The sequence below is a fragment of the Takifugu flavidus genome, chromosome 2, assembly GCF_003711565.1.
Source record: "Takifugu flavidus isolate HTHZ2018 chromosome 2, ASM371156v2, whole genome shotgun sequence".
Classification (NCBI taxonomy): Eukaryota; Metazoa; Chordata; class Actinopteri; order Tetraodontiformes; family Tetraodontidae; genus Takifugu; species Takifugu flavidus.
This window is the reverse complement of record NC_079521.1, coordinates 17201692-17225019: the sequence shown is the minus strand read 5'-3', so window position 1 is coordinate 17225019 and position 23328 is coordinate 17201692. Positions and strand designations below refer to the sequence as shown.

Below are 23328 nucleotides of genomic sequence, written 5' to 3'. Positions count from 1 at the left end.
ATGAATGGTTTCATTTAAAAAGAGAAAAATAAAACCCACAGAGACTTTACCATGACTGTTTACATGTTTATTACACTTACAGCACATTTACATAAAACTCAGCAGACAGTTAATAAAACCATTCCAACAAAAGCCAGTTGTTCACATGGTAAGAAAAAAAAAAAATCACGCGGGTCATGTGTGTTCAGGTGGAAAAAAAAAGTTTAAAGTAGATTTTTCAAGACTTACACATTGTGTATAAAGGTTGGAACATTTTTTTTATATACACTGTATATATTTTGTTATGTACTGGTCTGCGTAAAAAAAACAACACACACATTACTGTAGAATAACAATACGCTGGATTTGGAATCAATGTCTGATGAATTGCAAGACTGGATAAAGCAAAGCAGTGGCGGCTATTTGCATATTAAACTGCAACTACATTTTCTAATTGGGAAAGTTTTTTCGTTTCTTTTTAAAATATCAATTAAAAAAACCTTGCAGATCTCCACTTACAGTATATTTGCTGCATAGTAGTTTCACAGAGAGGTTGCCTGCATCAATGTTGGGTAAATGCAAAGGTACTCCAGTACAAAAAAAAAAACAAAGTAACATGCATGATAGGACTCAAACAACAGACAAACTGAGTATTTAAAGTACACCTACTTAAACTTGAGAACTACTCGTCACTGGACCAGCGCAGCGTTAAAGAAGCAGCCATGATAAAACATCTTCTGCATGTTTGCTGCTACAATATCAAGGCACTTGTAGTTGTGAGTGAAGCAATATCTGAGGAAACTATTCCTGTCACCTTCTTGGTGTCAAAGTAACTGTTGCATTCAATGAATTCAAAACAGTCAAGAGTCTGTAGTGTTTAAAAGAAAATGAGAGATTTTTATTAACAATCCTCCTGTTCAACAGTCACACATATATTACCGATCTCTGCATTTAAATACAAAAATGAGGAGCCTGGAATTTCAGTAAAAGCAATTACCTCGCCAGTGTGTGTATAAAAGGACATTCTGCATTCGGGGCTTTGCCAGAAAAATACTGAAAGGTGTTGGTCCTCAAACAGTTTGGTGCCATTTTGAACAGCTCTGGACATTCCAAGTACAAGAATTAAGGTTTAAATTGGAATCACAAAACAGTAACTGTGCGCAGGAATTTAAAAAAAATAAAATAAAATAAAATAAATAAAAACAAGCTGTGGACAGCAGACGTAAGAGGCCCTGGTGAGGCTGCTGCCTGCACACCTAAAACATCTCATAACCACTTTGATTAACGGGAAGCAATTTTGATTGAGAACCAACACAAAAATAAATTACCGGTAGATAGGCCTCTCGGAAAAGGGTGCAGGTACTACACTGGTAAAAAGAAAATCTTTCCAAAAAGTTTGTTAAACAAACAATTAAAGTCATAAATACTGTCCTATTTTCCTATTTCACAAGTTTAAGAAAGCCAATCACAGATCATTCTTTGCTTTCCTTCATGATTGGCTCCAAAGATCACAATATTAATTTAATCTCCACTGTAAAACAAGAGCTGGTTTCTGTTCGGAGGTCTATAAAATGTAACCGTCTGCGTGATTCCAAGAACCTGTAAATAACAAGAAATACGACAACAATCACAGCACAAAACTGAGTACATTCCATCATCTTCAGAGAGACCAGCCCCTTGACACTGACAACAATACAACAGAAGAACTTTGGCGACAGGACAACCTGCGCACCAACCGCCGGACCAGGAGACGATCTTCACCCGAAACGATGCCACGATTCAAGATCCTAATCAAACTTTGGTCAGGACACCCCCAACAGACGCGACTGGGTGTGTAAATACATTCACCAGGAGAGAATCCAAATGGACCAGTTGTAGTTGCCAAAACGCTGTTTCTCTTCAACGGACACACAAAGAACGGGTAAAAGGCTCTCTGGAACACTATTCCAGGTTGTGCGTGCCCGACGCACAAAGTTGGCACCAAAGGGACATTAAAACAAGGATCCAACGTAAAAGACAAAAGAATAATAAACTATAAATTGCAATCTAATCTTGCTACTGTAAATACATGTACTGTATATTTAAAACTAGATGTCTAATGAAACTGTATAAAGTGAATAACAAAACTGATGAAATGCAGATTTTCCTTGTTTGTCCAGGTCTGTTGCTGACATTCAGAGCTGGATCCCCACATCTAGTCCATTAATCTATAAAATGCTTTCTTTTTTTTTATCAGTAACTAACTGCACTAGAAAACTATGGATGATGGCTTGTGTCTGTCTTCTCAGATGCCAGCATGCAAACGTGGAATAAACAAGATAAGTTGGTCATTCGATATTTTCAAGGGTAAACGAGGAGGCGGCGGCAAAAAACAAGTAGCAAATTGGAGCTTTTCTAAATGACTAAATTTTGCTAAATGAACATGCAAACGTACACTGTTTTAGAGATGGCAACATTAAAATGAAATTCTTTAGCGCACGGCTGTTCCCTGAACTACAGTTGTAGTCAAGTCAGGACTATTTCAAATAGCTTCCTCAAACATATTCTGTATGATGCTTCCAAAAGTTAGAGGCTGTTTTACAGACAGAGTTCATTTATGTATATTAATGGGTGCAAGCTTACTTCTAAATCAAAGTTTGTTAAAATAGGCAGCATTTTATCAACATTACTATTAGTCTCTGTGTTTATTCTACTTTGCCAACTTTCATCTTAAACATTCTCCCTACATTTTTAAATCTATCTTCCACGTCCACGTTCATAAATACCAGTCTGACAAAACCTCCACGAAACCATAGATGATATGGGAAGCGAATCACTACATCCCTCCAAACTGGCCAACAGATGCTACACATTAGCTACTAACTTTCAAGATGGATGCATGGATGTTATTGGTCCACTTCACCCTCACAATTATGTATATACTTCTAATGTGATTCTGGAGAACAAACAGGAAAACAAAATAGTTCCAAATTGTCAACTTAATCATACTGTAGATCAGTAGGTAATAAAGAGTTGGACTTAAATTCACGATCTAAGGCTATTTCACTGTCTTATTCACAAAGTATTTTGAAAGTATTCCAAAGTGTCTCCCTATTTTAGAGTTACATTAAAGAGCATCTGCAAATAAAGAGAAAACTAAAGTAACTTGTGTTGAAAACTAGTATGAACGTGTTACACTGCTTCCAGTCCCTTGCAGGCCCACCAGCAGATCATCAGTCTTCCCCATGTTCTGACAGGCACCCATGTTGTTCTGCAAAGACCCGGACTGAGACAGCGACTGGCTGAGCAAAGACTGAATGTGCGCCTCGCTTTCCCTTTGGTTCTGTCCAGACTGGCTGATGGCTATAATCTGATCCGAGAGCGTGTTTCCAGCAGAGCTCATCATTTGGCTGCATTCTGCAAAGATGGAGGAGAGGTCACAAAGTTACAAGCAGTAGAAGCAGATTAAATAAGTTATGCAGATGTCATTAGTGTGCGGCTGACTTTTAATGTGTTATCTTGCAGTTTCTGTCCTCACCATCCTGAATTCCAAAGAGGAACAGGCCAGATGGCTGAGACTGGCTCGGCTGACTGATGCTCCCACTGACGGCGGTCTGAAACAGCGGCCCTGGCTGCTGGACAGGAGAGGAGGTGGTGGTCTGGAGGTTCGTCACACCGTTCTGAGATGCGAACAAGTGCGACTGGGTGAGCTCCTGAGTCAGCCCGCCCGGCAGTGAAGCCATGTTGGACTGCGGCATGAAGAGCCCCACTGGCTGGTCCTGTTGGCCGTTGGAGCCACCGCCCAGCTGCATCGGCTGTTGTTCCTGAAACATCACTTGCTGCTGCGGAGCAGAAGGGTTACCTATGGCCATAGGCTCGGAGCGATCTTGCCGGGTTACTGGTACCATACTGGCTTGGGAAAAGAGCAGAGAGGGGTCTGGGGTATCCTGGGCTATACGATTGCTGCTCGTCAACGGAGGCATCTGGACCGGACTACTGAACAGCAGGTTGGAGGTCTGGTCTGGGGGAGGAAGGGGACTGTTGCAGAACAGCAGGCCGGCCTGTTGTGGCTGCTGCTGGCTCGGCAAAAGCGTGTTTGCTGAAGGATGCGGGGAGATGCTTGGGAACAGAGATGTTTGCTGGGGTGACTGAGAGTGGAGTTGGGGCTGAGAGGGCTGCTGTTGGTCCATGGGACTTCTCTGTTGGATGGGGAGTTGGGATTGGGTTGAAAATACTGACTGTGGTTCAGGGGCAGATGTTTGCAGGGCACCCAGAAAAGCCAGCTGCTGCTGCTGCTGCTGCTGCTGCTGTTGCTGTTGTTGCTGCTGCTGTTGTTGCTGCTGCTGCTGTTGTTGTTGTTGTTGAGCAGTACTGGATGTGAGCTGTGAAGGCAGGGATGTCTGAGGGAGGAAAATTCCAGGGGGTGATGGCTGCTGGTCTGGTGACTGTAGGACAGTCATGGTGTTTTGAAAGAGAGCAGCCTGGACCTGCTCCTGGGAAGCTTTCTGGAACAAACCTTGGGGATCCTGGGACTCAGGTAAAGGACTGGGATTGTGGAACATAGGTGGCGAAGGGTGTGAGGCTGTCTGCTGAAGGTAGTTGGTCTGAATAGAAAGGATGTCGGTTGCTTGTTGGAAAAGAGCTGCTCGCTGCTGCTGTTGTTGCTGCTGCTGCTGCTGCTGCTGCTGCTGTTGTTGCTGCTGCTGAGCCTGTTGGAACAGACTGCCCTGGTTTGGCACCACTCCTTGCGTTGAGCCTTGCTGTTCTGGGGTTTTGCTCTGGGAGGCATCCTGAAACATGCCACACTGCATCTGAATCTGTGACTGGAACAACTGTAGATTCTCCAAAACCTGCTGCTGCTGCTGCTGCTGCTGCTGATGAAGCTGCTGCTGCTGAATTTGTTGCTTTTGTATCTGTTGCTGGTGTTTTGCCATTGAGTCGTCAGACTGAAGTGCCAAGTTGCAGAAACCTTTGGCCTTAAGATGCCGCACTGCCTCTTCAAGCTGGGCAACCTCATCAGAGGGGAACAGTGGGATTTGCTGCTGCTGTGACGCAGGTTCACCACAAAGCCTCCCCACAACTCCAGAACTACCGCTGGTTCTGTCCTGCCCAAGGCCCTCTCTGGGCTCCAGGAGGAACTGCTGTGAGCCTTGCTGGAGCAGAGGATCAGCAGCTACAGAGAAGGAGGTGGTGGCTGAAATGTCCTGCTTCTGCACAGTGCTTAAGGGCTCAGTGTGGGTAAAAACAGAAGCTTGGTTCTTGTCAGCATCTCCTGCAGCCTGAGTCAGGTTGCTGGGGAAGGATCTATTATTATTTAGATGAGCTGCAGTCAAGTCTGTCTTCTGCTGGTCTGGACACAGATCACCTGTCTGCTGGACGCAAAAAAGAGGATTCAGCAATTCTCTACCTTCACCTTATCTACCAGGTGGGGATCTAGTCAGTCTTTACTCATTCCCCTTGGCAATTTGCCTTTGTTCGACTTTAGTTTTAAAGTAGCTCAGCATGCTGCAAAGCAAGGTGGTTAATCCTCTGCTACAGGATGCCAGGTCACAAGGGTGCTTTTTTCAGAAAATATGGCCTCAAAATGTATGAAAATTTTGAGGCATGTATTCATTTTTAAATGTAAGACTGAACCAAAATAAACCCTATTAAACACCTACTCAGTTGTGATATCAGATGACTTCTTCTACACCTAAAGATTGTTACTATTAAGCATTTTACTGGAGGTTTAAAATCAAAATATCACCTTAAATATACTCGATTGGAGGTTGCTGGTGACCTCCATTGGAGTGATGTCTTCTCTCTTCACCAAAGGCAACACTGGAGGCATCAATGCATCATCAAGAACTAGAGAAAGGAAAGGCAACAAATGTGTCCAATGTTAAATTTACTGATTAATAACAGTGCTGCTCTGTGCTCAACTGACTGTAACAAACAGAATTTTCTGTGTGAGTCAACACACTTTTAATAATGGTGAAATAAGGGGGAAATTAACCTTTAATCTGTTCATCAAATGAACAAGTCTTCACTGGGGAGAGCATCTCCTTCTTCACAGGAACATCGTTTTTGGCTGCAAAAGCAATCGGCAACAGGTTTTTGCCTAGACGAGACAACAAAAGAAGTGTATTGAATGAATAACAAGGCTGCAGGCTGCTGCGGATAGTAAAAAATAGTCAAGGTTTTTTATTTTAATTTGATGCTATGAACCTTGTAAGCAGCATTTTTTGTGTTTTTGAAGGAAACATGCAGTGATCATACTGAACTGTATCTGTAAAACAATGTAATGCATCTCTAATTTCCATCTTAAATCACTGACAAGTTACATTGTATTGGTTGAAAAACACGGGCATATAACAAATGCAATAACAAACCTGATTCTGGAGTGTACGTGAAAGGCTGAATCTCATGGGATCTTCCAGCATTTGTGACCACATAAATGCCCACACACACTGAGGAGGTGGTGGCCTGGTTGTGGTACGGAGGAACCTTCACTATCAAGTGATTCTTGTTTCGTTTTTTTTTAAAAAGAAAGGAAATATAGTAAATACCACAATGACAATAAAATAAAATTTTAATTAATCAATCAGTAAGGTCTGGACTCAGTGGAGCTTTAAATGCACCACGCACACTGTGGCCATATACTGGACTCTTATAACAGCTCTGTATAGTAATGAGTTTCTCTCCAAGATCTTAGACTCATGACAGAAGATTTAGAGTTTGGTGTAATTCAGGTTAGAGTCTGAACTGAAATGAACTCATGGCCAGAGTGAAAATAATTTCTCTTGTCACTTTCGCATGCCAACGAGCTGATTTCTGGCACTGTGAAGAGAAAAATATGCTCTATTGATGGAAAAATCGGGTCACTTTGAGTGTCAGAGCAGAGGGCGCGGGTTATAACTCTTTACCCTCGCTCCTTACCTCCATTCAAGAAGAGGTCAAATCTGGTCTCATCAGATCACATGAACCCTTTCGTTTCCAGCAGAGTGAAAATATACCGTTTTTTTTCTCTCGTTAGCCTTTCAATGAAACATAGCTGCATCACGTGTCTTCGTCTGCAATAATGGTTTATCGCCATCATTCCTTGATTACTCTTAACCCAAACGTTAGTGTCTTCATCAATCTCCAGAGTGGTTTAACTACCTCTTGCCAATAATTTGACCTTTTGAAAACCTCTTTCCCATTACCGCAGCATCCATCTTCCAACGTGGCTGTTTGAGAATAAAAAACAGCTACTGCATCAGTCAGGGTTGGACAAGTTCTTGCCAACAGCGACATTAATCTGTGGTGATTATCTGATGGAAGACATTGGTCTGCTTAGTTAAAACCAGATGGGGAACAGATTGAATGCCAATTATTAGCAATTCAATTACGGAGATCAGCTTGCCAACATCCAAGTGAGTTTGCTTGCAAATCTTGATTTAAGAAGTAATAAAACAAGGACATATGGCCCATTTCTATTGGATAGAGGTTTATCAATCCAATCTACTTCTGAGCATTTTGTTCACAAATGTTTAACCTGGACTGTTGAGACACACACGCATTGGCATTTGAGAGCAATTGTATTTAGGTCAGAACACAATGAGTCTACTCAGACCTTCGAACAAACAACCGTCTTAGGTGATTACATCTAAAGCCCCACACAAATCTAAATTACCTGCTTCTATATACTGAGGAACTGTGTTATGGGGGTAAATAAAAACAACTCAACGATCTACCTGGTGAAACAGCTCCATGTCAATTTCAGCTTCTGCTTTCCATGATTTCTCATCTGGAACAAAATAAGTAGGATGATTACTGCAAAAAAATATATAAAAAATCATCCCAAGTGACAGAAATGAGTCTCACCTGCAACATTCTCTTGGAATATGACTTTGGTGTCCTTCAGAAAGTTTTTGCCGATAATGAAAACTTCCTCTCCTCCTCTAACGGAACAACTGTGTAATGACTTCTTCAGGATTTCAGGGATGCCAGCAGGCTGAGCTGTCAAGAGACAAGATGTCGAAATGTAAGGAGGGATCTTTTTTAAGAATATCTTGTTAATAGTACCTATAAAGTTCACCCATTTAAATGTCATTTTATATTCATCATACAAATAAACAAGGATTAGTTCAAAATAAAATGATGTTCAAACATTTGGTAAAAATAATTCTTGGTTGTTACACAAAGCTTTTTTTTAGCTTAATCATAAAGGAACAAATAATTTGATTTTTTAAGGACAAAATGTGGTCTCTTGAAAAATGTTCTGCGATTGGAAATCTTACGAAATAAACGGGTGAATTACCCAACCCATTTTTTAAAAAAAATTTTTTAATCAAAACTGACGTTGACTACAACCTGTGTCACTGCTTCATCATTGTCATCTCATTTTAAACTACAGATGCTTCTCTTGGTGCTCGTTATTTCCCCATTCACCGTATTGCAAAATATTTTTGTACATGACTTGTTTGCGTCATTCTTTTGGTTGTTACAAGATCAGTCATACATAATACGCTTGGAAAGCATTGAGTCTCCTTCCTAATCATTCTGGTACTGTTTAAAACCCATGACTACTTCTTCATGCCCCAAATTTCTTGTAACACATCTGTGATGCTTCACTGTAGGTTGATGAGCTGTATATCAAAGCCATTAGGGCTGCATCAGTAAAGCACGCGTCCCCTGGCCTTCCATATGTTGACACGGACTGACACCAGCACCAGGTAATCTGCAGCAGGAAGGATGACATGTACAAATGCTCGAGCACCAATGACAACAGAAATCACTTTAGGTCCTGACATAAACAAGAGAAAGTGGAGGTAAAAGCGGCGTAGAGGTTCGCCGAGACTGTCACTGTTAAATAATCAATGAGGAATCTTATGATAGATAGATGGAATCTTATGATAGATAGATGGAATTTCATGATAGATAGATGGAATCTCATGATAGATAGATGGAATCTCATGATAGATAGATGGAATCTACTTGCCCGTGTCTCTGGTTGTCAAACAAACACTCAGCATAGCACATTATTCTTCTTGTCCTCTAAGATGGTTCACAATACCTTTCCAGTACACATGCACACAAATGCCAAAGGGGATTACGTTTTTGTGGAAAGTTATTTCCCTGGATTGTTTGCTGGCTCTGCTTAAATAACAGGACCCAGAAATGGTTTTGTTGTCGTTCTCTCACTGCAGCCTCATGTTGAAACTTTCCAATAATTTTAAGGCTTTCATAAAACCAAACCCACCCCATATTTAAACTTCTGATCCCGAAGGGATCTTTAGTGTTTGATTGTGGAACTCAAACGATGCCAGTGGGTTGACTTCAACTACAATAACAGATGGGGTGTTAATATTGGGAGTATTTGAATTTAAACCTCAAATCAGTAAAAAATGCCACAACCTATGCAAACACTTACTGCATAGGATTGGAGATGAGGGAGTCTGTAGCGTCAGAAAAGAGCCATCTGAACGGGGAATGTTGACCCGGAACACCAGGCGAGCGCGCGTGCTCTTCTTCTTTGACCCAGCAACACCGATGCGGGCCTCGACATCAGCATTACGGAGCTTTAAGATGCCAACACAATCCACCCTGCAGACACACAGTGACGGAACACATTTTCAACACACACTTTAGGACCAAAATGACCTAAATCTAATGCCAGAAAATGAACATACGCCAGTGTCATGTTAGTGCTGGGCTCCAGGGACACCTCGATGACGGTTGTGCCATCAATGTCCACCTCTTTGCAGGCCGTAGTGTTGCGGCCGGTCACCCTGCAAGCTTGGTAAAACCCATGAGGCTTCACGCGCCCTGCATCATTGGCAACAAACACCTGCAGGACCACCGGCTCATTCAGCCCCTCCAGCTGTGTAAGGTTGAAAACATATGTTTAAGCCCACATGAGAAAGTTGACAAGGAACTTGTAAATCAATACCACAATCTGACTTGGATTCTTGCTTCGACAGACTTAAACGGCTGTGTCAGAGGTTTGCAGTCACCTTTACAGTAGGGAAGCTCTGCTGAGTACAGTCTTTCACTGACCCTCTGCTGCCTTCGGTAAGATAGCGAGCTCGGTGCTGAGTCTCAGGCTGGACAAGGATCTTTAGCTCCTTCCCCTCACTCTTCTGTGGGAACTGCATCATAAGAGTCCCTCCTTTCTGCTTGTTTCTCTGAGGGTCATCCGAGCTGAAACAAAGATCACTAATGTTGGATGGACGCAGCCATAATTCACTGATGTTAAAGTTGCTTTAACAGAAAACTTTCATTTGCAACGGTCTGAGCAGCGCAGTTAACGAGTTAACCAACTAGAACTCAACCAACCAAGCATATTAGATCTCCAGCTCTTAAAATGTCCAGAGTTATCTGTTTATTTAATCAGCACTGCTTATACTAGGTCTTTGAGAGAGGCTCTGTGATTCACTGTGGCTGACCACTGTTTGTATTTCAGTATCCTGCCCCTCCCTCCCTGTGAACTGACCGCTGTTCTTCAGTCAAAGCGCGGTGGGAAATTTGGAACAGAGCGAGCTTGTTGATGATTTCCATCTGTTGTGTGATGTGTCCTTTCCTAATCTTACCTATTCTGACAGTCAGGACGAGTGCTGTATGAGATTATCCAGCAGGTCCTTTACATCATGATTACTGATGTGGGAAAGGCTCAGAAACACGCTGTATAATGGCAATAAAATGCTATTTGCTATATGCTATTTTACTCAGAGTTTGCTTTAAAATGTTCTACAAACCTTCCTTTCGGTCCAGTCTTGCTATCTGGTCCCAGCTGGGACAGAACAAAGTGGGGACCTTTGGCGCTGTCGGCATCAAACACATCCATGCTGGCCTCTCCTGCAGGCACAGACTTTGGACCGGGCCTCTGCCGAGGGGTTCGTTTGCGAGACTTCCGTGGCACTTCTGTGTTGTCGTTGTACATACTGGTGCTCATGATGCTGAAGTTGGAGCGAGAGTCCTCCATCCATATGCTGTTACTCTGCTCTGAATCCAGGGACGTTTCATCCTGGCAGGACATCCTGCTGTCATCAAGCAGGTCCAGCGGCGGCGGAGAGATGTTCAACACGGTGCGGCGCTTCGACGGGGTCATCTGGTGATGCGGCTGTGTCTCTTGGGACACGGCGCCCCTTCCTGCTATCAGTTCGCCGCCGGACCTGCAGTTGGCGCCACCATTACCGTTTCCACCTTCTGCCGGGACGACCTCTGGTACAGCTCTGCTGCCCCTGCCCTCCTCGGGCTCAACATTGCTGCCTTGAACTTGGTCACTGGAATGAGCGACGGAGCTGGAGGAGGTGGAAAAAGCATTGCGGGAGCCTTCCATGGTCATGGCATCTACAGTGCAAATAATTACACGGTAAATGGAAAGAACCCAACCAAATATCGGCTAGCAGTCCCAATTAAGCAGCAAAATTTGTTCAATATGGTTTTTTTTTTTTTTCAGTCATCTCCATCTGCCCACTGAAATGTCCATCCTTTCATTGGATATGATTTGCCTGTGTGTCTGCATTACTGATATTCTAGCAGTACTTCTACAAAGTATGAATATGCGTAATATGTGTAACATTAAAAATGTGACTTGAACACTTGAATAGGTTTACCATTATTTCAAGACGGTGTTTATGTTGAGCTACAAGCTACCGTGGAGGAGGGTCCTCGAAAGGGGGTAGGCTTAAAGTTTGATGCATGCCAATTATTAGCTTTTGGGTTGTTGTTTTTTTGGTTTTGCTTTCGTGAAAACGTTCATTTTGTCAGGACTATACTTAGCCACAGAAACAAAATAAACAAGCTTCTGACCTATGAAGCAGAGAACTGCAGACCATTTTATATGCAGACACTCCCTGATTCAGAGGGAACTTCCTGGAATATAAGAATGAGACAGCGGGTGAGCAATAAGAGCTGAACAGTAAAACTGAATTCAGATTCTTAAATAATAACACAGGCTGTTTTGTTTGGAGGTTGCTGCTCCGGCATGCCGACTCACTGCATTTAAAAACGCAATCAAATCTTTAAAATGGTCTCGGTGAAGAGAAGGGAAACCTGAAGTTGCAGATTGGAGAAAAAAGAATTAGACTGCTGTCGTCGTCATTCTGAATTGTTTGGCGAATCAGTTTGCAACACAGACAGGGGGAAAAAGCCGTTGGGGTGGGGAAAGTGAGACGATATCAGCTTGAAGACGTATCAAAACTTGCAGGCATATGTGATCACAGCTCAAATACAAACATTAACACAAGTTGACAAGTGTTATGTTACATCCTACACACCATCTTTGGAAGCAACAGAAAACTAGACAAGCCAACTGCATGTTTTATTAAAACTCTGACCCTGTTTTGGCTCTACTGAAATGAAACAATCGGGAAGTTGAGAGTTCAATCCCCCAAAAAATTGTCCTCAAAAGCATCATTTTTTAAATAAGGAGAGAAAAGCCTTAAATGGTATCAAAGAGTGTCTTGATTCATGATGCTTGGTTCTCCTGTGAATGCGCCCACCTTAAAAGCTTGTGAAAAATCACTTTTATCCCTCCTGAATCTTATTGTATCTGAGTCTTTAATCAATATTGCCTTTCGTATGGATCATACATTTATTCCATTTAATAGCCTATTTTATGAAAAGTAAATATCCCGTATCTAATTTCCCGGTACGTCGCTGCGAGACACGATTGCATATAGTTGCGAAAAGGAGGACAGACTTCATGATTTTCCTCCTTTTGCTGCTGTCCAAAGGGTTCAGGATATTAGTCTTGGGTGTTTTGTGCTGAGAGGAACACAGCGTATGTCACAGGCGCCCTGTGAAGAAATTAACATTAGAGGAGCAACATCGCACCTGGTGCCAGCACAGCTGATGGGGGAGGTCCCGCCTCTCCGCCGCTTTTTTGACTCATGATTTTCAGGTCCTGCTGAACGGAGAAAGGTAACTGTAGCTCGGGAGGAAGAAGATCATACGCCGATTCTGTTGAGGGATGCAGGAGAGACAATGAGAGTGGTGACGGGTTCGATTAGGTCGTCGGCCGTTGTTAGAACAGTACAAAGAAAATGGAAGCCAACAGATGCTCCACAGCACAAATGCTTGTTATTGTATGTTGGTGGAAATGGCATTTCTGCAATTGTTTACGATGTGTTCTAATCACATGTGGTTTTTACAGCAATGTTACATCACACCTCTTTGGCAACTGTGCCACATACTTGAGGCAGGGCATGACAACAGGAGAAAATGAGGATGAGAAAAACAAAGTTTGCATCCATCCTGTCACAGATAAAACTGTTTCTGCTCTGTGTGTGCGTGTGTGTGTGCGTGCGTGCGTGCGTGCGTGCGTGCGTGCGCGCCTGCATCTTTAAATGATGTGAAACAGATTCATACAACATAACAAACATGGCAGATCTCTTTACTAACAGGTACCGGTGCCTCCCTTGGGGCCGTGGGGAGGAGAGAAAGCCCTGGGTCAACAGCACGACAACACTTTTACTTGCAGCCCGATTCATCATCAAAATATTATGGTTTGAACTTACAGCAGCCTTTACAGTTGTTTCACTCCCTTCTCTGCCAACTGCCAGCTTTAATTACTTGCAGCTGAGTCCCGGGGTTCAGGGTGTATATCAGATACTTAACCCTCCCATTGTTACCACTCACAGCGCACAATAGACAAACCTTTGACATACCGAAACCAGCCCATGCCTCTTCATTTCCAAAAGCCCTCCAGTCCCTTACCCCTCGCTTTAGAAGAGCTGGGAATGCCGGTTCCCAGAAAGGGAGCTTAAACCTGGATGCACTACAGGCATACGCAGGTCCCACTGGCCACACATACACACAGGGCTCTAGTGTGGTTTTGCTGGATATTTGCTAAGTCCTCCAGAAAAATCAGAGACACACATGCATGCACATGCACACAAATACCTCCCCTCCGCCTCCACAAAAACACTTTCTCCTCTCTTAGACTAGGTCTTCTTGGGACTTGCTTCCTGAATGCACATGCAGCAACATGTGCTCCGACTGAGCAACCCTTCCAGTAAACAGATTGCCAACCACACAGACAGAAAATATGTACTCTTCTCTCAGAGCAGCAGCTTTGAATCAGTGGCTAGCCTGTTTGAAAGGGTTTTCCACACACTCAGGGTTTTAGTGAACAAAAGTTCTTATTTTGCCATATATTTTTGAGCAGACAGATGGTTTTTTTTATTTACCGTGTGACAAAACACTGTCCCCCTTTCACAAGGTTCTTTTTTTCTAAAAAGCCAAAAAAGGTGCTGCCTTCTTTGTAGGGGAATAACCCAACTTGCACAGCATGTTTGGATTCATTTCATGCACAACACTGGGGAAAACCTTTCATTCTCTGTATGAGTTTGTCAGTATGAACGCATCTAAAACAGGTCACATTAGTTGATACTGTCCTTACAGTTGTGTAAATGGCAGCTGAATGTGTGGCTCGCTTCATTAACTCATTCACCAATTTAGATTCTTGTCACGAGCGAACCGAAGGCCTGAGCTGCTTTTGGAAATGTGCGAAGTGTTGTTTTTTTTGATTTTCGTATTCTCACCATATGCTGCACTCAAGTGAAAGTCCAGCCTAAAAGTGAAAAAAGTAAATACTCACCATGTGAATGGAAGGACTTACACTTTCATTCATTTCTGTTACATTTCTGCTGCTCACCCTCACCAGTCCAGGCACCTGGGGTGTGGCTTTTCGGGGGGAGGTCCTCCAAATTTCTCACTCTCAGCCGTGTTTACCGCATTCGCAGAAGGCTTCCGACATTTTACTTGCTCAACAGGTTAGTAGTGTTGTCATATGGAATCCTGTTCAGCAGAAATGAAGCAACAGCAACCTGCTAATGTTCAATTCCCCCCCCCCAGGCTCCATAGCCCTGACTGACAGAAGTAATTAAATGTGGGCTTAACTCACCTTGACAGAACATTTGGACATTAGTTCAAGTCATGATGGAGGAAAGCAAAACACCAAAGTGGGCGGCACCTGCAGCAAACCATGTACAACAACCCTGAAATGTTTACAGCCAAGCCTACATGAAGGCTGCCAGAAACTCCATAGTAACGCAGATCGGGGCAGAAAAAGCCTTTAGAGCTTTTGCATCTCTTATGAGATGGCAAAATGATACAGGAGAAACAAACCCCCACCACAGCGCAGGATATTATTTTGTGAGGGTCGTCGCCACATTGCGGCTTCTACAAAATGATAAGACGAATAGTTCATAAACCATGATTACTTAATGCAAAGCTGATATTTCCCCCTGTTAAATCTGTTTCAAAAATCCAAGTTCAGCTGCTCCAAAGTCAAAATATGAGCAAAACTGACAATATTATAATAATTCCTGGATATTAGTCAGGCCCAAAGTCCAATTGCTTTGAGTTAAGTACTTTAGCATATAGATAAAGAAGGCTCACATCAAAAGGCAGTCTTTATTTAGTATATATGTGGAATGCTTACTACCTTTCAAGGTAACCTATAAATTTGACCTACATTTCTACAAAACAAAAGCTTCAACTAGCTGAATAATTGCCAGACAACTTTCGTTGGCCTGAGGGGTCAGCCCAATATTACCACACACCCGATGACTCAAATATGTTGAAAGAATAGTCTTTCAGTAATCACTCTGCAGACGATTGCACAATAGTTGCTGGAGTGGGATTACTAACGTATTTGCTATGTTGCTGCATCCAGGAATACAACAAGTGACTCCATGTGCATTTTCTTTGAGCCCCCATGAAACAGGATGGAGGGACAAAGGGATTTTTAGTCTCTGAGTGACACATGAAACAACACTTTACTCTCATACTGACCTTTTTAAGTCATTTCCTCAGTAACTGAAAACTTCAGACGAGCAGACTAGCTTTTCTCATGATGTTGATTTCTAATCTAAAGGAAAAGATAGATTAAAAAACTTATATAATACTGTATGTGGAATATGTGTTTGAACATTAGTTATAGAATTCCATTAAGGAAGAGCCATTAACTTTCAGGTATCTGACCCAGGCTTTCTGCTGTGACCTTCTAAAACATAGTTAGAGATTAAAGGCGTCCAAAGCCCCACTGTTGATGCCCAGGTGTGAAGGTCAACCAGAATGCAGACTGGGCTGAGTCTCTTGGTTCACATCCTAGTTACTGGGGGAGTTTGTGCTGTGTAGCTCTGTTAGTCCAGCTAATCCTGAGGTGTTCAGCAAAGACCTCCAGGCAACAGTTTATGTAACTTCAACAAACCACCGCCACCATCCTGACTTTACAAAACAGCCCAACGAGGCTCCCGTAAGGCCAAACCACATAGTTTAGAGTCGCAGCAGTGCAATGGAGACAGTGTTTCTGTGAGAAAAACAGACAGACTGGTAAAAAAAAATAAAATAAACACCCTTTGTCCAGCGATGCTGCGTTGTTTACCGGAATCAGACCGATGAGACGGATACTGACGCCGACAGGAAAGCTCAACTTCAGAAAGCAGTGGAATTCAAACTATTTACAGAGAGACAACACACGTGCATGCAAGCGCACACACACACACACACGCACATGCACATACACACACACCTATATACCAAAGATGGACTAAACTCTTCAAACATATGCTTAACTTAATACTTAGGTTCTAAACTACACCAAAAGACCAGGCAGTACTAGGTAGTAATCCCAGATTCCTAACTTCCCAACATTAGAAATGACCTTAAATCATACCATACTCTTACGTTGATGTCTAAGCCATAAATTTGAATGATTAAGTTGTGGGATCCAAAATTACGACTGCGCGGCTGTGAAAGAGACGTCCTTGTTAGGACCCTACACATGCACAGTTTACACAGGCCCGTAGATGGAACCGCGCACAGTAAAAGCATTTGCGCATAGTAAACACTGTGACATCACCACACTGCAAGTTCAATGCATGTATTATTACCTCAAACTTTGTGATTTTATGATCCACAGTTTGGTTTTGCCTGCTAAACAAGTAGCACAGTGCTATCCGATTAAGCTCTTCATGATATCAGTTAAACACGCAAAAATGATAACAGTGTTAAGCACTGCAATGACAATATGACTCACAGTAATACAGGGAATGTTGCTAAAGGTTTTTAAACCCTTTGGTCGGTGCTTAAGAAAATAGTCTAATCAAAAAATGCAAATGTTGTGCAGTAATGTACAGTATACCTCATAACGCCCTTTGTAAACATTACACCTGTAGTCTAGCATAGCATCTTCTAATATTGTATAGTAAAGCAAAAGCATATAGAGGCAGCAGTAATACGAGGTTATATAACAGGTTACATAACATAGTAGAACCCCTTGTCTTTGATCTTTTGACGAACAAAGTTTAAAGTCCCTCCAGAACCTGTAACATCACCAGAATTGACTCATTTGTTACCTATCCCATCATCAACATTCCCTGAAAATTTCATTAAAACCCATTCATAACTTTTTGAATTATTTTGTTCACAGGCACAGACTCCTCAGTGGCGGCAACAAACCCTACGAAACGATCACTCCTGGATGCCGATGTATGAATGTATGTCCGAGGCATGAAGAGGCCACGTCAACATCTGCCGGGGCAGCGTCAGACTTGCTGAGACATTGTAGTACATACATTATAAATTCTGCTGATGGCATCCCCTTTAAAACCTTCTGTCTTGCCCAACAGTACATAAAGGTGTGGCGACTAGAAAGCAGAACAGCACCCACATTAAAGCTGTTGCCATTGATCACACAGAGAACCGGCTTAAAACTTCTAACTTTCACGTTTGCAACAACACAGCAGGAAAGAAAAAAGGCACGAAGAATCAACAATCTTTTATATATACCACTATTAAATGACGGACTTTAGTACTTCATCTCCACTTGTCTGGACTTGTCTTGAGGTAGGAGACTACGCTGTGTGTGTGGACAAAGAGTGAACACAACCTTTGTTGGTAAGTTGGAAAGGGCAACTTTACACAACGTGAAAAGCACAATAAAGTATTCAGGAATTAAGAACAGTGCCAGAAACTAATTGTGTAAAGTTTTCCAAAAGAACATGACCTGCACAAGCCTCTGAACAACATAAACTATATCCAGCTCTAGCTCTTGATTAAAAATGTCCCGTGTGATCCATAGGTCCCATAGGTGTAGATCAAGTTTCTTGATAGGTGTGTATGATGACCGTCTTACAAATATAATGTTCTTTTAGCCAGGATGTAAATGTGGGGACAGGTCTGGAAGGTCAGGGACATTAAACACCAGATCGTAGATGAGATCGTTGAAGAATAGAGGACCATTCGAATGTTTGTCCTCAAGTAGAATAGCACAATTTATCCCTAATGGCTCGTTTTTCTTTTTTTCAACTGTTCAATGCCACTTCAATAAAAACAGTGATAAAGATATCCAACAATTGCAGGATGCACAGGGAGGACTGCTGTCCAGCGCTCCTGTTCCCTCAAACCCTGTCAGCCTGAAAGGAAGCTGCATATGACTCAGAAAAAAGAAATCAAAACACCGGATATTGAGATGCCTCATTGGTGGGACTGTGTGTCTTGACGTCACATATTCAACAGACGACACGGCAGTTTGCCTTAATAGCAGAATGACAAAGTCCTCAAATCCAAGGTAGAATCCAGGTGAAATGGTGGCTGAAGTCAGACATTACACAACGTGGGGCAGCGCTGTTGCCACGGTTACAATAATAAACATGTGGTTTAGGTTAGGGAATGGCTGTGGTCACGCAAACAAAAATGACAGGAAGAGCAACCGTTAACTTTCATCCAGTGCGTCAATGTAATTACAAAAACAGTCATTTCAAAGGAAAACTGAGGGGGGAAATGGTGGGGGGGGGCACCAAATGAAAAGCAAGGTTGTAAACACCCAGTAATGACCTATTTGAAGCATAAGATGAGCAAGAGACACAAAATCCCTGCAACTGAGTGAAGCAATGTGGGTTAGAAGAATTAAAGTACACATTTCAATCCTTTTCAATTTTACTGTAAAGTTTAGGATATAAAAATTCCAACATTTAATCAAGCTGGAATGTTAAATCTACAGCATTCTGGTAAATTTCCAAATAAAATTGCAAATAATAAGATGGCCCATGAATGGCTGTGATGCAAGACTGGTGTATTGGATTTTGTGAAGGTGGCGGCCTTGGCGACTGTTACTATGGGCTGTCTTTTTATTTAATAACAAGTTGCGGAGTGAACGAGCAGTGCAGGGTCCTTCCCTGGTAAAGCTGCACCGGTCCATAAAGCCACGGTGGGGGGATTCTCTCCTTTCAATGCAGTTTTCATTGTGGCACAAGTTCGGATGTCAAGTATTCCAGACATCCTATGGAGACAAGTGACTAATGTAATGGGCCAAATGCTGGAACAGAATGTACACAACATCAAAACCACCTACTTTGGTCTCTCTCATGCATTCAGCTTTGATGAAGCAGGCCACGAGAAGGGCACCTCTGAAGTGGTCCCGTGATATCTGGCACTGGGACCTTGGCAGTGGATCATTCTGGTCTTGTGGGGTTTGGGAGGGGCGGCTCCGCTCGGGCCATGGTAGCGTTGCATACCATGAATGCCCGGTTGGAATGGGATTTGGGAAGTTGCCTTGGGCATTTTGTCATGTTGCTCTGTTCATTCCTGAACGGTATTTGTGATGTGTTACCATGAGCAGGTGGATGTGATTCAGGTTTTTTTTGCCCTTCACAGTTTGTAGAGGCAGACCTTTTATCAATTCATTTTCAATTTTCAGTTTTACAGGAACATTGAACATTTTTAAACAGGTTTAATTGCAGCGCCATCTATATCTATAATAGAGCAAATGGCCTCCAGTCAACTGCTGTTTGACTCCTGCCAGTGGAAAGACTCCCGCCAGCCAAGACGTAACACACTCAGTATTTAATGTCTTACGTCAGAATCATCTCGCTCTGTCTGAGCCCAAAAACAAGAAGTGGCTGTTAGATCTCACAGGTGCTGGGAGTTTTTCGTGGAAGAGTGCGAAAATTCTTCTACAAGATGATTAGAAGCGAAGGCGTATTAGCAGCCGTGGGCTGGAGAAGCCCCTCTGTGTCCACAATAAAGTCTCTAAATCTGAAAATTCATATTTTCGGGGCAGACACACGTCATTTAGTGATCAAGTGGAAAAGGTGAGTACAATCAACTATTATAGCGACGGCACCAACAACAGACAGCTGTGCATCTTTCAAGGAAGCCCATAATACTAAGGAAGGGAAAGAAATGCTTGTCATAAACATGTCTTAATGATTTAAAATAAAAAAAATCAAAGCAAATGCGGCACCACAGTTATAGAGGTTTTATGGTTTTGCTGATAACTTCTAAGTACATCATAAATATCTATTCAATTGTACAATAGTACAAACAAAACCACCACACAGGAAATGACCATTTTCCAGTCATGTTACTTCTGGAAAATAATGGTACACAACCAGGTAAATCAGTCTCAACACCTGTGTATAATGCCTATGTCTATAACTTATTTTTTTAAAAGTTGTGGCTCATATGTTAGCTGCCCATAACAATATATGATAATGGATCCTCAAAATAACTTTTACTAAAAGCTAAAAAAGAAAAAAAAGGAATCTCTTAACCGGTAACGTCACACTGTTGTGACCAAAACAAATGCAATGTCACAAATTACTCGCACCTCTTTATCTTCCTTTGAATCTCTCCCATTAAACATTAACAATCCTCAAACCTCAGTAAGAAGACTAATCGGGCCAAGGTCAAGATATCACCTCCACAGGTATTTACTACACACTTGTGACTTATTTGACAGCTGCAAAACACTGGATGAGCACATAAAATGTTCTTGCCTATAAAACATTAAACAATTAAAATGATCTCAACGTCACAAGGCAGCTGGGTCATCGGACGATAACGCCAAAGTTCAATTTTCTGCCTCGAATTTAAATAAAGGCTCTAATCCTGGTGGCAGAATTTATGAACTTTAAATACATTTCACCTCCCTCGGGTATTTTGCCACTATTTTTTCCTTTCATCGTCAGATATCAACAAGCTTTCAAGGCAATCAAGTATTTTAAGCGCATGCCGCTAAGTTTGCTTAACACAGCAGAGTCAATATTAATAGAGTGCTATTTAAGCCCGGGTTTACACACCAAGCAACCAGGGAGTTAATGATTGTCCCAGCTTTGGTGGTGTCAATACAAAAAAACAGACCTATGTTAAGATTTGTGGTCTAGCAATTGTCAACCTGGTCTGACAGAACTTATGGGAACATTCTTACCTTTGATGGGAAATGAGTTTTATGATGTCCGTTAACTCAGTCATTGACATGCATTCCTGTCCCGAGAGCTATTGTTACCATGCCCTACATTTCCTCCGTATTTCCCGGGCCGTCCACATGCTAAAAATATGTATTTCACATTGTACTTTAGTTTTTTTTTTAAAAAACCAAGATATACACACACACACATATAAAATCTCAGGGAATAAAATTATATTTTTCTCTTGATTTTAGCATAGTTTGGAGTGACCACAGGCGCTTTGGCACGTGTAGGTGTGATGATCTGATACTCCACCGGGTCTTCCAATCAGGGCTCAAACTTCTGTTAAACCTTTTGAAGTGGCTGCTCTTGGTTTTTCTCATAAAGACGCACCAGCAAATTATTTTGGTGGTTTAAAAAAGATCTCTCCATTGCTGTTCCACTCACCTTTAATGCCAGCTTCCAGAATGCAAATAAGAATGATGGTACAAATATTTTTTTACATCTACAACGTAAACATGTTAAAGTGAAGAAGCCATGTCAGCACAAAATTTAATTGCCAACATAATTTCTGTAAAGCACAATTATTTAAATGCGAAATAAGCTGGGCCAAATTACTGTGCATATATGCCAAAAAGTAGTTTAGCAGTAATCCATTAAAATGACCATTTGACCAATACAAAGATCACCGTTTCCCTAGTGCATAAAAGAGAAACCGTCTAGTTAACTAGCACCAACTTGGTCGTATTGAAGGTAAGTATTTAAACAAGTATTGAACATAAGCAGACAAAGCTTGTTTAAAAATGAAACCAGTACATCTCACTTTGTATTGCTCCTTTTTCTGTCACACCTTTGTGCTTTACAGCTCTACAAATTGCAAAGAGATCAGGCCTCCAGATTGATCCACCAAAGTCTAAACCTTTGGGAGAAATCTGACTTCCAACAACTTAATCTCTGTCCACGCTTAACAACCGCTAGTTTTCCTAGGACACCTTAGCTGCAGGACAGCTGACGCTGCCGTCAAAGCTAACATTGCTATTTCACTGTCATGGTGCAGCCACAAGATTCCAGACAAAACAAAACATTGTCAAAGGATCACGATTTCTCTGACAGCTGACGCGCTTCTGATGAAAACTGATGCCTCATGCAGGGGGGGGGCAACCTTGAGACAGCAGTTATCCAGGAGACATTTAGGGTAGTTGGCCTTTCAGGACTGCAGTTTAATGGGAGTAAAAGGTTCTCCATGTGTGACCATCCCTCTATCTACCAAAAAAATGCATTTTAATAGGCCTTTTACTACTTTTGGGAATACCTTAGAGGGGCAAAGGCCCTTGATCCCCTTTAATTATACATGTATGTGTACTTCTCTCTCTAAAAAGGACACATTCTGTATTCAGGATCCCCTCTCAGGGTCAGTGGTGTATATACGATGGCTTCTTTATGAGGGGGTGTATATATAAATAAACCCGCATGCAACGGACCACACTGCCCGAGAGAAAGGAACTGGTCTGACCGGTGCGAGTGCAGCTGCTGCTGGGTTCAGCTTTACGGCTTTAAAAGCCCCAAAAAATGTTTAACCAGGTTGGAGCTGATCCGGGAAACAAAGTGGTGACGTTTGGAGCAGCCTCGTCGGTCATGAACGCCTCTTCGGCTCAGACACGTGACAGGGGCTGAGCTGGAGAAGTGACAGGGAAGAGCCCCGCAAAGTGAACGCACTCGCCGCAACAGCAACGCAAACACGAACGAGAGACAGTAGAAAGCTCACCTTCGGAGTACAGAGATGTGGGGAAATTCAGGTCGTGGTCCACGCCGGGAAAGGATATAAAGTCAGAGGGCATCGCAGTCCCTCTATCTGAGAAACCGGACGCCTTCTTTCACGCTCAACGTGACTTTTTGGAAGTTGTTGCGTTCTTTGTGGTAGAAGAGCAGCAGTTGGAGTGGCGAGCCTGCTTCTCCCGCTGGGTCACCGTGTCCACGCTCCCTCGGCTGGCTGCTACTCCCCCCTCTACCCGCCCACGGCGCGTGTTTGTTGTCGGCAGACGGCTCGAGCCGCGGAGCGGCCACGCCCACGCCGATGACGCAACACGACTGCTCGCGTCTCGGTTGCGCTTTAAATTCTCCTTTCGTTTTTAGCGTTTTTATCTTTGAAACCGAATGTAGTCCATCCGTAGGGCACATTCTTGTGTGCGAAAATTCGCTGTTGAGG

At 42.6% G+C, this 23328-nt stretch overlaps 1 protein-coding gene across 6 annotated transcripts; it reads right to left on the bottom strand.

Annotated features, from left to right (window-relative positions):
• Nucleotides 1-52: 52 nt before the first annotated feature.
• Nucleotides 53-23229, bottom strand: nfat5b (nuclear factor of activated T cells 5b). 6 transcript variants are annotated; one of them, XM_057024577.1, is made up of 14 exons: nucleotides 22888-23229; nucleotides 15724-15799; nucleotides 12760-12885; nucleotides 10677-11271; nucleotides 9936-10122; nucleotides 9612-9802; nucleotides 9353-9525; nucleotides 7804-7938; nucleotides 7674-7726; nucleotides 6330-6462; nucleotides 5954-6058; nucleotides 5705-5805; nucleotides 3497-5330; nucleotides 53-3375 (listed from the first exon to the last, which is right to left on the bottom strand). In XM_057024577.1, the coding sequence occupies exons 3-14, from the start codon at nucleotides 12815-12817 to the stop codon at nucleotides 3137-3139; spliced, it is 3804 nt and encodes a 1267-aa protein (XP_056880557.1). In that variant the 5' UTR covers nucleotides 12818-12885; nucleotides 15724-15799; nucleotides 22888-23229; the 3' UTR covers nucleotides 53-3136. The 6 variants fall into 6 exon arrangements, with proteins under 6 accessions (XP_056880557.1, XP_056880569.1, XP_056880553.1 ...); XM_057024589.1 differs by lacking the exon at nucleotides 15724-15799 and adding an exon at nucleotides 11734-11796; XM_057024573.1 differs by lacking the exon at nucleotides 15724-15799.
• Nucleotides 23230-23328: the final 99 nt, after the last annotated feature.

What these genes read in the sequence shown, in the direction of transcription:
- nfat5b (XM_057024573.1), bottom strand. Translation starts at nt 22,960, where the DNA reads ATGCCCTCTGACTTTATATCCTTTCCCGGCGTGGACCACGACCTGAAT. An exon ending in AGCACTAACATGACACTGGC is followed by an intron (nt 9,526 to 9,611) that starts GTATGTTCATTT and finishes GTGTGTCTGCAG; the next exon opens with GGTGGATTGTGTTGGCATCT. An exon ending in TCCAATCGAGTATATTTAAG is followed by an intron (nt 5,331 to 5,704) that starts GTGATATTTTGA and finishes TTTTGCGTCCAG; the next exon opens with CAGACAGGTGATCTGTGTCC.